General features: G+C 41.6%; 1 protein-coding gene across 1 annotated transcript in view; it reads left to right on the top strand.

The window, feature by feature from the left end:
• CHN2 (chimerin 2) overlaps nt 1-14616 on the top strand; it is a 132596-nt gene that overhangs the window by 104055 nt on the left and 13925 nt on the right. Inside the window, exons 8-9 of the mRNA XM_085307621.1 lie at nt 5918-5995; nt 12630-12714. Coding sequence (XP_085163747.1) covers nt 5918-5995; nt 12630-12714 — 163 coding nt within the window. The remainder of the gene's footprint in view (nt 1-5917; nt 5996-12629; nt 12715-14616) is intronic.

The following is a 14616-nucleotide window of genomic DNA, read 5'->3' as shown; positions in this document are numbered from 1 at the left end:
GGGAGGAAAGGAAGTTGAGGCAATAAATAGCCTAGACCTGCTGTTACCGTGTTAATCTCTACAGGGTTATCCAGGTGAATCATGGAATTAGTTCATACTATCTCCAAATCCTCCCCCTTATTTCTGGACTTCTTTCTTGATAACTACAATATATTTGTAATGCAATGCGTGCTTATTATAGTTTACAAAAAATCAGAAATAAAAACACTAATTTAGACCTATTAAATATGATGATGGGCATTAAATACACAGCTTAAGACATTAAGTGATACAGTTATGTGACAACATAAAGGGTTTTAGTCCACCCACTGTTTTTAATAGGAGATGATTATATAATGGCACACTACTTAATGTAACCTCCAGACAATAGTTTATTTTATTAATACTTCATAAGAGGTTTACAGTGAGTATTATTTTTAGTAATAGTCTCTCTAGTGCCTTCCTGAATCCACAGCATTTTACCTCTGGCTGCTGTACTCTTTAGTTCACTGCCCTGTTTTGAGAAAAACAATCATGGTGTGCACAAAAAAATCTGTTTGAGAAGGATTTGAAAAAGAAATCTGAAGTTTAACAGAGATTATATTTTCATTTGCCGTAGGGAAGTCATGTCTTTTAGCTGCAGGGGAGGGGACTGAACACCCCGACAGAAGGAAGCAGATATAAACAATAATTGGTCGCTGTGATGCTGGTAAACAACGATAGTAATTTAGAAGAGGTGCAAAGATTTGAGTACAGAACTTCAGAACATTTTCTGCAGAAGTCTTCCTAAAGGTGAAATTCCTTTTGCTCTGAACTGGGTTATCCTCAAAAGAAAAGGACATCGGTGAGGGCAGACGCTCCAGTGTGGTGATGTGGCTTTAGGCTCGCTGAAGCAGTGGGCACCAGGAGCTCTGTATTTAGTTCATGTCAGGGACTCTTGGGACTGCTCTGATTTGCATGGGCCAGCAGCAGTCCTCAAGAGATCTTCCAAGAACCCATCCGCGCAACCCCAAGGCAGCCATATATCTCTCTCTAGTGCGGAGGAAGACATGTAAACCCAGTTTGTACAATGCTCTTTCTGTGGGATTTGGTGGTGATGGATGTACATCCACACTCTCCAGAAGGGTGGCCTCCTGTAGCAAGTCTGCCACCTTAAACACGTTTGACATACTGTTGGCAGTCTTGTGACTCACGATTTGGAGAGAGTCTTGTTGCTCTTAAAAAGGAAAAAAATGGCTCAAACTCTGAGGAGAAAAGAGCAAAAAATACAAATATAATTATATTTTAACGCTTTGAAAAACCTGTAGTGCTGTTTTTTAATGAGGCCAGACCTTGATGATGTTCAGCTTACTGAGCTCCAGCTCACCTGAAAGGAGATTTTGTTGGAACCATTCAGTTGTTGGGTTCTTGGTGGGCAAAACTGCATCTTTGAGGAGTTCAAACCAACCCGCAGTCAGGGGAAGCTGGAGTTACGTTGAGCAGAGGAGGATATCAGCCAATTAATGCTGACTATTTTGGTGTGTGCTTGTTTTCCAGGGAGAGCCTTCTGCTCCTCTGGCTGTTGTGGTGAATCTCAGGAAATGTGAGGGTAGGATCTCCCTTTAGATGGAAGCTTTCATCAAAAGCTTTCCTGAAGGGATGTGGATTGTTTTCCTCTCGAAAGCAAATCAGAGAGCAGCAGCAGACCGGTTTTGTGCTGTTTCTGACTCCTCTTTAATCCCATGCTTTGTGTTGTGGAGCTTCACAGTCCTGCACACCTGTCGTCTGTGTGCGCYTAATTGATGTCAAGAGACTTCTTGTCAAGGGGAGCATTTCTTAGGGAAGTGTATTTTGCAAGATGAAGGTTCACAAGTGCTGCTCTACAGACCCTGTGCTCTGCCTCATGTTTAGTACGTTTTCTACTTGGGGCTTGTTTCTTCCCACAATTTCAGCAGTATGGAAGACTTTTAATGTCAGGCTSCTAGTGTTTTTGCAGTAGGAGATGCACGCTGGATGTGTTAACGTGCCGCTAAAGCCTCTCACCGTCTGGCCTTCATGGCTGTATCTCCTCAGTGCCTTGTGCTCTGTTAACAGCACACTTAGATTACTGCGTTACCCACCGCCTTCTTTTGAGTTGTCTRATGAGAGCATCATGAGAATGACTTGCTAAAACCAGGGGGGAATCGATAGTTGCAAGATCCTTGCACCACATGTCATCTCCACATCGCGTGTTTTCAATTGAGCAAACGTAGTTTGTCTGGCAGATTGCTGAAGGTGCCGTGCCCGTGAGGAAGCAGGCCTCCCTTTGACCTCTGACTGCCTTTACGTGCGGTGTTCAGCGTATGGAGTTAGAGATCAGCCATGGGGTTGCCGAAATTCCTCATCACAGAGCGATCTTCCTTTTAGTTCATGGTCTTGTCCAAGGGGACCTGCAGGTGCCAGTGCCCTGCTGGCTGTAGGGTGCCCTTCGGCAGGCAAAGTGGCAAGAGTCACCCATTCGGTAGCCCTCCCTCGCCTGGCACGCGCGTGTGTGGGGTGGCTGGGAAGGGGAGGAGGGACGGGGTAGCGGTGTACGCGGCACATTGCTGCTCACTGCGCTCGGGGCAGGGGAGCGGGGCGGCRTTTATTCCCCCGCACAAACACGCGGGATGAGCCACAGCTTGCTTTCGGCAAGTCTTCGGTGCCGCCCACACGGTTAAAACTGAAATCATGCAACATGTACGAAAATGAAARCTTTTCATACTAAAATTTATTCTTTCCTACCCCCAAGGTCTTTGTTAGCAAACAAGATGGTAGTGTTTTAGGGGAGATACAATTGCGTAGTTCAGCTCCTGCTACAAAGGCATGCTGAAAATGTTGCAACAGCTGAATAACACTCTTCCTCCCCTCACCCCCTTTTACTTTATTATTCTGGTTCAGTGACATTTATTTTGCTCTAAATGCCCAATTTGCCATACAGTTCATATGTTTTACAGACAGACTAACAAACTAAARTCATATGTTATGCAGAAATCCTTTAGTCTGAAAGTGCAGGCAACCCCGTGTTCGCCTTTCAGTCTTCACYAGTTTAGGTATTTGGTCACAACCATCAAAATATTTTTAGCCAGTGGCATTCTCTGCCTTAGCTGGAAGCTAACTTGTTAGCTTGATCAGGAGAAACTCACTCTTTAAATGAGCTGATAAAATGTCACGTGCAGTGAATTTTGTATAAAGAAAAATAAAAGGTGTAAAAGAAAGCACTTCAGTACCTGGACCGGCTTAGGATATCGGTACCCTGGAACTAATTCACTTGAGAATTTCATGTTGCTGCTGTTTGTTCTTTATTTAGAGAGGAAGAGGTTGTTTTACGCCCCAACTCTTCTCAGTTGTGTAACACCATTTTAGACACCAAACTTGGTTTGTATGATTAAGCTTCTTAAGAGAATGCACTCACTGGCGGCCTTTTGTACATCCTGTGTTTGCAAGAGATCCCATTAAACAAATACCTAAGCAGAGCCCTAGCAAGACAGATAAAGGAACCTAGTGGATAAATAAAATTTCATATACAATAAACAGTAAATACTGATCTGCCTTAGTCATATGAACTGAATTAGCCGAGTTTTTTTCCTCTAAGTCAATGAAATTTTAATGCTTCTATGAGATCAGCCAGAGTTTCCATTGCACATCATACTGTCTGTCGGTTCCTAGGATGACACTGTAATAATCCAGAAATAGTTTAATAAATATTCTAAGATGTATCATAAGCCAGCAGCTTGGGTATCAAATCTGCGATGTTACATAAAAAATACTGGTTATGTAATGGGATTCTTATCAGTCTAGTAGCATAAATACAAATATTAGAGCATTATTCAGAATCTGACCTCTCTCTGACTTTGAATCAGTTGTGCGGCAAGTCAAAAAGGGAGTATCTGATATATACCAATGCGATTCGCAAGCTGCAGCTCCAGAGGTGTCTGACAACTCAAAGCTTGTTCGTTTTTCTTTGTCCCTCTGACAGATAAATGTAAATGCATTTAAAACAGCACTGAGAAAAGAAGCTGGAATGTGATAAGAACTTTAAGCTGCTCCAAAGTTTCTTTCCTCATGGCCCAAAGTGAAGTCACTGCTGCTGGAGGAGGTGGGGTGACCTTGGCGCCAACAGTTCTCATTTCATGAAGTGCCTTCAGAGCAAGCTGGGGACCTGTGGTCTGTCTTGTAGCAGGTAGAGGTCCCGAGCTGGCAGAAATCAGGACTTACCAAGGGGAGCACATACGGAAGAGCAGCAGGGATTTCCTCCAGGCAGACCAATATTAATACATCTGTCACAGCCGGTTGTGGTGGTGGTCAGTTGGCAGTGCTGTGCATTCGGGAAGGTTCGTGCAGGTAGCAACCGCTCCATGGGCAATACGGCTGTGTGGACACCCTACCTCTAGCATAACAGCAGCTTTGGAATATCCTASCTTGTAAAAAGAGGTGCTATGAGTTATCTGGGAAAGAAAAGAATTTAATAAGTTATACATAGAAACAGATGCATCATTTTATAACTGGAAAGCTGATTTTACAGRTTGCAGAACTTCAGGAAAGCCTTAAGTAAAGCACTACATGAAATTGCAGGGCCTGATATTACTGGTGGCTGACCATCTGTCCCCACAAGCTTTCAAATCAGTAGAGCACTGCTTTTAGTAGGGGCGTGCAGTCYACCCAGTGGAGGTTTTAGTAGGTGAATAGATGAACCTTCCAGCTTTTCAGGCTGAGATTAAAGCAGACACAAAAAAGAAGCAATTTCACAAGTTAGCATGAGTGAAATAACTCAAATAATACTTTAATTTCATCAACGCGCCTCCCATAGGAAGCTTGGTGTCACACATCTTCCATGTCCTGAAAAGGGACAAATATCTGGCTGCAGAGAAACAGATAAGTTGCCCAAAGTAACAGCAACGTGTAGTGGAGACCASTGAGGCTCCAGATCTCTCCTATCCCTTTGCTTTAACTAAAAATCACTTCCCCTACAACCCCTAAAACGGGCATCAAATGCAAGCGGGGCTGTGCATGTGGCCTTCCTCCCTCCCCAGGAGGCTGCCCGGCGCTTCCTAGCCCGGGGCCTCGCAGCTCCGTTTGCAGCTTTCTCTGACAGTGATCTMACTCCAGACTATTAAGTGCACTCTGACAAAATGTTGTATGGAAGTGGTATTAATCTTTGGAGTGCTACTGGATTTTTCCCTGGTGCAGGATATGAAAAAGGAGAGATTTTAGCCCTTTGAGATTAAACAGTCATCATGGTTTAAAGGGCTTAATCTGCTGGTATGCAGGCTGCTGGCTTATAAACCCCCGAGTCTGAGTGTAAYTGGATGCAGCATCGTGTTCGGTCGTGCGGGCCTTTCCTGGGCTTTTTGTCTGTGTCTTCATTTGTAACGTGCGACGGTCTTTCCCTTGAAATGTGTTTGGACCTGAAGCTCTAAAGCTGTCCCCCGGCTGGTATTTCATCCGTCCCTCGCTGGATGCCACGGCGTGGGGAGGGGGCTCTCCGGGGGGAGGCTCACTCCGTGTATGAATTCAGGCTATTGTTTCAGGCACACATCTGCCTTAAGAAATAGCACGGCACAGGCCGTTACTTATTCAGATGCAGAAGCTCCTTCCATCCCACAAGCCGGCCCATTCAAGTCACATGCCCGAGGTCTCGGCAGAATGGGCTGCAGCTGCTTCAAATCTGCTCGCTAACATTAGAAGCAGTTGGACAAACTGTGCCGTACTGACTACAGCGAGCCTGCCAGGCGCCGAGGAAGACAGGGAGAAGATCTGGGATCCCAGYGCGATGTTCTCTGAGGAGCTGTGGCTCGAAAATGAGAAAAACTGTGCAGTGGTTCACAAGTCGAAGCGAGGAAGGAAACGCCAAGAGCTCCTGGCCGTGGCCCTGGGGGTGAAGGTGGGAGTAAAGGGGGCACTTCTGTGGCAACCTCTGAAACTCTTTGCCTATTCACAGATCACCTCCTTGGTCAGAAGAGCAGCCTTAACTCAAAATGACAACCATTTCAACTATGAAAAAGCACACAATTTTAAGGTAAGCACAACTTCTTGTTATTTTCAGCTTAAAAGTTCTGTTTTGGTGCCTTGTGTTCAGACGGGGTGGGGGGGCAGGAGGGTTGCTGTGATTCCTCTGCTGAATGTTGCTGATTCCTGTGATGGATTTCCATATACCCATCTGTACTACCTCTGTGAAAAGTATTAAAAAAGCATGTTTCTTTCTACTTCAAGTTCCCTTGACTGCATTTTTAGTATGCTTTTACATAGCTGTTTAATCAAATAATAATTTTGCTACTTACTATTTGATCTGTATTTTAGCTCTTTTTGCACAGTTTTAGTTTTTTTTTTTTAACAAAAAGGGTACTTTATACTGACTATCTTTACCTTAAAATGTATCCTTTTTTAAATGATAAAAAAGGCTGCTTTTCAAAATCCTAGCTATTGTCAGAAGCCGTTAACATTTTACCAGCAAACATTCGGTACCGATTCTACCTTCAAGAAGCTGAGAAAGCTCCGGTGCTCACAAGCAATAAAGCAGAGCGTGGTGGTGGCATTGTGTCCTGCCTTTTGTTCCGACACCGTATGCTAAGGAACTGCTCTTAAGAGTCCCGCTGCACTGTAGGAGCTAAGCTTGTGCTTGCACATCAAGCTAACACAGAGAGCTGGAGAAACGCAGGGATGTTGAAACGGGCGGTCTTGTTGCTGGCTCATCCGTGCAAAATGAGATTCCTGGGGTTTTTTTCCCAAGCGCTGTGTCTGGAGCGCTGGAGCAGGGAAGTGACTCAGCTCTGGAAAGGGACCTTCCCGGCAGCTCGTGCTGAACCCTTGTGCCAAAAGAGCTGTGCTGGTTTCAGAGCGTGCCAGCCAGTTACCCTGTCTCCTGGTGTCAAACTGCGGTTTGATGGTTATCGGAATGGATCCCGGGAGCCGGGGAGGCAGGAACGGAACGAGAAAGCAATGCATCTCGGTTCGCGTAACGCTCCTGGAGGATGCTGATCGGGGTCACTGTCGGAATATTTCAGCTCATTAGCAGTTGCAGTTTTCTTGTATTCATCTCTGGCCTGTCAAAAAAGGAGAAATTAACACTGACTAAAGGGACTTCAAGATTTCTTGAATCAGCAAAAAACCTTTACTTCTTACTTTTTTATTATATTCTTCCATGTGGACATTACCCTACTCTGCAGTGTTTCTGCTGTAGTTGGTAAACCTCTTAGTTTTCTTGTGTGGTTAAAACATCTTATATTCTTTCTGGATTTTGCCCTCATTATCATTTTAATATCAAAACTATTTCAGTTTGACTTAGAAAATATTTTCTCATGACTGAGGCTTTTTTCCACTTTGACCCATGCATTCTTTCCTCTTCAAAATTCCCCTTGTTTTGGCTTTGATTTATAATTGGAAATGTGCCCAGTTAACTTTGCGTTTGCRCAATCTAGATATTGTACAGTCTCTGTTCCTTTCTGTTTCAAAAGAGTCATAGTTTAACTGGCAAATCACATGATTAAAATATGTATGTATTCAAAAGCTTGACAGCGGAAAATTATGGTTTTAGCCAAGTAAATGAAATAAAAAATATAAGGAAGTAACTTTAAAAAATACATTATCCAGAAAGAAAGGCCAGTTATAAGTGCTACATTTAGTTAATGAACAAATATATTATTCACTTTATAAAAGCAGTTAATTTTCCAAAAGAGAATATTAAAATATGTCTAGTTGTTAAACAACAGATGTGGATAGAATGCTTAGAGTAGAATATTTAGAGTAGAAACTCAGCTAAATTCAACTCTACTATCTTTAGTATGCTCCTAAATTCATTACAAAAATGTTTTAAATGATTTGAAAGAGAAGGAATGGTTTTATGGGTCTTGCAGCAAAATTCTTAATGGCCTTTGACAGCATACAAGTTACAATGATAGGGGAATTCTCTGAAGGAGGTGCTGTTTTGAAGACATTCAAAGAGATGTCTTTCCCATTCTTAAGTGAATACTGACATGGATTGTGTCATTTATTTCAGTTCTTAGGAACAAAGGTTACATGCCACAATGTCCATCATAATCTTGCCACGGGCTATTCTTCATGAACAGAAGCTCTTTAGCTCTTGTTCTATAGGCCTGAAGAAACATAAAAATGAAGGTCACATTTTTAGTAAAACTGACGAGAATTTTGCAGATCTTATACCAAGGATCTTATCAGTTCAACTAGAAGAGAAAAAGCACAAAATAAAGAAATAGACTCAAAGTGCAAAATTCAGAGCAAGATCTGGATGCCTCTCCATCTTTTCCAAACAAATGTCAAAATTCGAAAGCAGCACTGGAGTATGGCGCGTGAGTGCCCCAGGCTATGAGATTCTGAACAACCGTGCTGTCTGATTCAGACCCTCTCCCAAACTGCAAGGTACTCCAAGCCAATGAATGAGAAGAGATTTAGGATTCAGACTGACTTGTTAAAGAGTTATTTAGATTGTTCAATGGCAATTCTGAAGCAAAAAAAAAAAAAAAAAAAAAAAAAAAAAGCCTCTGATAATTTCACATTTTTTAGTTTAATAACATCATGAGATCAGAGTGCTAGACCCCACTCAGAGATGTAGCTGAAAGACTGGGGAGTAAGCAGTGAAAAGAGACTATGGTAAGTTTTTCTGTTGCCATCACGCTAACACAAGGGCCTGGCTAACTGCAGGAAGAGAGGGGCTCACTCTCTCCCAGCTGGTCTGGGGCATGCAAACCATCTTGGTCAGGATGATACTGTGCCTTCATCTCACCTCTCACAGTTCACCAGCAAGCTGGGTTTATCCTGAGCACACCACACCATCACATGGGTTTGGGTTTGGAGCTGGCTCCTATCTGGCAGGACAAGCTAGCATAAGCCGGTGTCAGTCGCAGATGGGCTACTGGAGTAAAGGGAGCTGTTGGCTGGCAAGTCAGAAGATCTACCAGGAGAAAGAAGGCTCTGGTATAAGTTTCCGCTTGCGTTATTCACTGCAGATAGACGCTGCTTCCGTGAGACGAAGGGTTGGGGAGAATTTTCTTTACAAACATTGTGAAGATGATCTGTATGTATTTAGACAGAAATAACAGCAGAGTCAGCTTTTCTTCCCTGCAAACTGCTCAGGTTCAGCAGGAGTCCTCCAGAGAGGGAAAAATGCACATGTATTCAAATGAAAGTCTGCAAAATCTCTCTGTTTTCTTTGGATGCAAATAGAAAAATCTTCAAGATCAGCCAGATAAACACCAAAATTGTCTCAGAAGCAGCACCATGTAATTCCTATAAAAACCACACATTTCAATTCAAGGCAAATTTTAGTTTATTTCTGTAATACAGTTAAAGGATTATTTTGTTTTGCCACTGTGTTGGGACTCCGTAACTTTTATCTTAGTTTCTCCCTCTGTAGATACTCCTTATTTAAAATACCAGACACAGATGAAAACCTAATGAGATAGTAGGTATAGGATAAATCCTGTCATTTGGAAGCAAGAACACTGAAGTATTGAAAGGAAAAGGTCAGAGCACAGGAAGGCAACACAAATAGCCAGATCAGTGTAAGATTGTGTGAGAGCTCAAAGGTAGCCAACAGAGAGGATGACTATGCGAAAGCAATTACTTTCCATTGGAAAGACTTGGAATGAAATTGAAAGGAAACGGAGTGAAAAAGTTAGAAGGAGTTAGACAATGTGGAAACAAGATAAAGGAGAAAATAGGAAGGTACATATGTAGTCTGAAACATCATGTTTTTGGTGTATGTGAAGAAATATTTCACTGTAAATTCTTCTTAACAGTTTAAATTGTTTGTAGACTGTAGCAAAAGCAGCGCAAGCCTATGCTTTATATACACCGAGATTTCTTGRAAGTGCAGAATGGGATAGGGACAAATAGTAAATAAATCTTGATAATTTTTCCAAAAATCCAAGTCCAGTCCACGCGTAATGATGCCGTTACAAAAGAYGAGGCAAAAACTGCAAACCCATCTCGGAATACTAAGATTTCTGCCATTACCTCTCCTTGTTTAAAATAGCTATGAGCCCAATCTTGAAAGCAAAATTCCCATTTACCACGCAGAAGTTTTGCATGTAGTATCTGCCCAAAGCTTTGGAGTGAATTATGTTCATAAAGACAGAATTCTTCCATTCTTTGAAATTAATGGCAAGCCAATAATAAGAGACTTAGTTCAAAACTGTATCTTAAAAGATTTTTACAGCTTYGTATAGAAACTTAATGAGGTCTCCCTTTCTCAGTTAGTGATAGCGGCTATTACCRTGTTTCAGCTGGACCAGAAATCACCAAGACTAGCTTTTTTAAGGGTATTTTGGTTGGGAACTTGCCATTTGAGCCAAAATGCAGAGCTGTGAGAAATTAAAGTAAACGATAATCTTTGAGGGCCCCCGGGCTGAAGGAAGCGAGGGAAGGGAGCGCAGTCAGCACACCTCCGCTGGAGCCCTCGGCGGTGCTGGCTCCTCCCTGTTAGTGACAGAAGAGATCGAGAAATAATCAACTACCATTTTCCAAATACGCTGCAGCAAGATCAGCTGAATTAAGCTTTCTGTAAAGCAAGCAAGTAGGACCCAAATATCCTAGCAACTGTGATGTACACTCAGCAGAACGTGAAATGGTGCAGTTTTAAAAATACTGAATGAGCTTTCACAGCCACTTCTCAGAAGGTTAGCTCCTAGAAACCCTAGCAAAGCARAAGATACAGTTAGCTATATTCCCACAGCACATGCTTTTCATTCACGATTAAATGCAGGTGCAGACCCACTAATTATGTGGTTATCAATCTAAAAATGCAGCCATCGTTAATCGTATCTATAGTTTTCTATCCACGGTTTTGTGTTGAAGGTCACACYGAATATAAGCCTTAAACTCTGGTCATCAGCTGATGTTAAGTACTGCAATTTACCCCAGCTAAAAGCCTTGCCTGTAATTCATGCTACTCCCTCTGCAAAATAAGCTATGAAATAGGCAAGAAGTGGTAATGTACATGTATATAAAATATATATATAGCAAAGTTTATTGCAAAGCTTTGTTTCCCAGGGATATGTTTTACTGAGAGCTAAAACTTCATTTCAGAAAATAAATATGATCTAGTCAAATGTTCCAATTTTGACCCTTTACTRTCAAAAGGGAGGAAGGAGGAAGAATTATTATTGCTTTAAGCTTATTCATGTAATTCGTGAGTGTATGAGTAATTGGTCGGAAGTAATTTGTTGACAGGCACTTCCGAGTAAAAGTGTCACAGTTTTATCATTAAATCAGAAAGAGGGGTCTGTCTTAAAATTACAATATTTCATCTTCCSAATACCATATACAATTAACAATACAGACGTGTATAAGTGTGGTGCTGCAGACAAATGGGGCTAAAACATTAACAAGCCAAATGTTTGGCTAAAAACTTTGCAAGGTTTATTTGAGAAGGGCAACAACCTCTCTTTCCCAGCTAAAGATTGCTGCATGAAAAGTAAACGGGTCACTTCCCCCATGCCAGCGGMCAGAAGTGGTCATTCAGCAATAGGCAGGATTGGTAAACAAAAACACAGAAAAGGAAAAGGAAACATTAGGAGCCTGAGTGTGCATGATTTATGTTTTGTTAAGCTCAATTAAGTCTCTGGCCAGATCTAGTTCATACCATGTCCGTTTACACAGGCATAGACCTCAGTGTTTACTCTTCTTTCCAATGAAAATGAACTGCTTGCTTTACCAGAATGTATATCTTAAATAAAAAGGYCGTCCATTACAGCCTTTGTAATTTTAACTGAGAAAGCAGGGTTGTGGCAAAAAGTGGTGGAGGAACCAGTACGTTCTGTCATCCTGCCGCAGGTCTTTTTYGTATTTACTGTTACGTAGACTGCAGCAAAATGAAGTTTGCTGAACTGAAAAAGGACCTAACAGCATCTTTTGCCTATGTGAGGTCAGTTTGCTTAATACACTAATGGATTCAAGTGTGCAAAATCAGATCATTACCCAAGCATAGCCTGGAATAAATGCACAAATCATTCATTATTTCCTTTGATACAKTGATTCCCCTTGAATTTTGTTCAGTGTGCTTGCACATAAATGTAATGTAACACCACAGTCATAGCATCCTAAGACCTGCGTAGTATTGCAAGTACCACACGGGTACTTCCAGTAAAATTGCTCTGTGAGTACCATGGTTTTGCACTAGCTCTGTGGGTGCATATGTTTCCCAGGAATCAGCATGTGGTATGACTGYAGGGATTTTCTGTCCCTTCATTTCCCTTGCTTTCAAGTGAGCTGTGGAAGAGCGTGAACCTCTGAACAGCCCTGTTTTGTGTAAGCTAGCCAAATAAAAGCACTGACTGCAGTTCTTTGGATTGTTAATTTTACTTTTTTCTCCTTTGACTAGTGAACCTGGTTTCCTCCCCTCTGCTGTTAACTTTGCTAGCTGAAGTGTCCGCCAGCARAAATGATTTGGTTTCAGTGTCATACACAGCCCAGTTCTCTGTTATGTTAAACCTATTGAAAGATAAACTTCAAGATCAAAGCAAATTTCTGTTCCCGTGGTTTATTTTATCCAGACTTTGGAAAGATGTGGGCACTGTGTGCTATAGATATACTCCTACTGAGTCCTCTGTTGTTTATCCATTTTACTTGTTCCATCTGTCAGACCATCTGCCTCCCAGTGACCCCWTTTCTTTCTTTTTCCCCCACTTGTGTTACAGGTCCACACATTTCGAGGTCCGCACTGGTGCGAGTACTGTGCCAACTTCATGTGGGGTCTTATCGCTCAGGGAGTGAGATGTTCAGGTAGCTCTTATGCATTTTTTGTCTTGCTCTTGAAATGCTCAGATATATGTCTTCCCCCCGCTAAGTCCGCATTCCCTGCAGGCAGGAGGCATGGGGATTACTTTACAAAACGTGGTAAGAAATCCTTCTGCATGAATTGGAGCGCTGTGGTTTTGCCCAGTCCTGGGAAGTACAGCCTATTATGTGTTTTAAAAGGAAATGGTATGTATGCAGCACCCACAGGCCAGGCCTGCTGGTAGCAAAGGAGAGTATCTCTGATAGGGCAGGTAAAGGTCTTCTTGCTTTCCAAACGTGAAGACCTAACACAATCGGGATAGCAGGCTTTCCCACTTGCCATCCTGGAGTGCCCAAGTGTACACAAATACACAAAATTTCCTGGAAAAGAAGCTGGACTGCATTTTCTTTTGGAAATTTGACTGTAGATTTCCAAACRCAGCATTTAGAAATGTCCTGCATATTTTCCTGCCTTGGCTGGTTTAGAAATGAAGCTGTCATCTCTTGTTCACCGAAGGTGACATCCTGCTGATGGTACCTTGGTCATGCCCATGCCTGGGAGTATAGATCATGAATTCTTCTTGGGTTCTTTATGATATCTTTAAATTTTCCCCTGGAAATGCCAGCTGGAAACTAGGCTTCATAGCTCATCTTTTTGCCACCAACTGTTGAAAAGTACCCTTATCTGCAAAAAAAAATCTGTCACCTGTTTCCAATAAAAATACTGTGTATTGCTGCACGCCTTAAATATCCCACCTCAGGGGAAAGCAAATAATATGATCTTCATTGTCCCAGAAGGATTAGTTTTCTGATGCCTCTGAACAGTATTAGCATTTTAACGGCTTTTTAATTATTTTAAATTTGCTTGTTCTAATGTGAAAAAGAATCATCTTGCAAAAATGCAATAATCATTACCTCATGATCTTTTTGATTCAGGAACTGAAATCGGATTTGGTGCCTTGCAAATGGGGCTTCATAACTTCATTCTTTGCTTTTGTTTTTCAACTGAATATGCTGCTGGTTTACCTTTTCCTGCCCGAACTACTGGGTGTTCCTGAGCTCAAATTGGCACCTAACATGTTTGACCCTGATATCTGCCTTTCCAGGATARAGGAGGTGACTGTTACAAAAAAATTAGAAAGAAGTTTAAAGAATCAATATACCTTTCAGAAATTTAAATTATTTGTAAGTGCAGTCACAGTTACTGCAACATCTCTTCTGTCTGTACATGAATTATGGTAAGACAAAGAGTATGAAAAGAAAGTTAAAAACAAAAAAAATGAGTAACTGTTTGCTTTTCAAGCTATTTGATCTTAAACACAAGATCAAAAACTAATGCATACAGAAACTGGGCATCATTAGTGCATATAGCTGTATTTGTTCATACATAAAATATTAAACTTATGAAAAGGTGTATTTAGTATGGCACATAATACTCCCTCTCATTAAATTACTAATGTTTAACTCTAAATAGACAGATGCATTTGCATTTAACTTCAGATGCCTGGAAAAGAGCACTGAAAACAATGCAGGGAGGATCCTAGCTGCAGCTGCTCACWCTTGTTTGGATTTCACAGAACAATAATGTATTATGCAGTAATTACTGTATGAAGAACCACACAACCCCCCCCACACACTTCTATTAAAACTTGTAGGTGTGTTTGTAGTGATGATATGATTTTGCTTGATTAATATTTTGCAGAGAATGTTACTGAAATGTTTTGCAGGTAATGTGTTTGTATTTTGAATGGCTTAGGCTGTAAGTCTACATGAAAAAGCCATAGCTTAGTAGTAGTGGTACTAGAAATGTTAAGTTACCCAAAAGGTACTGTCRGTGATAGCCATGACTGTGGGAAAGCGTTAAAATAGCAATCACATTTCTAGGAGCCAGTGTTGCTCATGAGGTTG

Source organism: Rhea americana, unplaced genomic scaffold (assembly GCF_003343005.1).
Source record: "Rhea americana isolate MKP2758 unplaced genomic scaffold, rheAme1 scaffold_26, whole genome shotgun sequence".
Lineage (NCBI taxonomy): Eukaryota > Metazoa > Chordata > Aves > Rheiformes > Rheidae > Rhea > Rhea americana.
The sequence above is the reverse complement of the archived record's forward strand: the minus strand, read 5'-3'. Positions and strand labels throughout refer to the sequence as shown.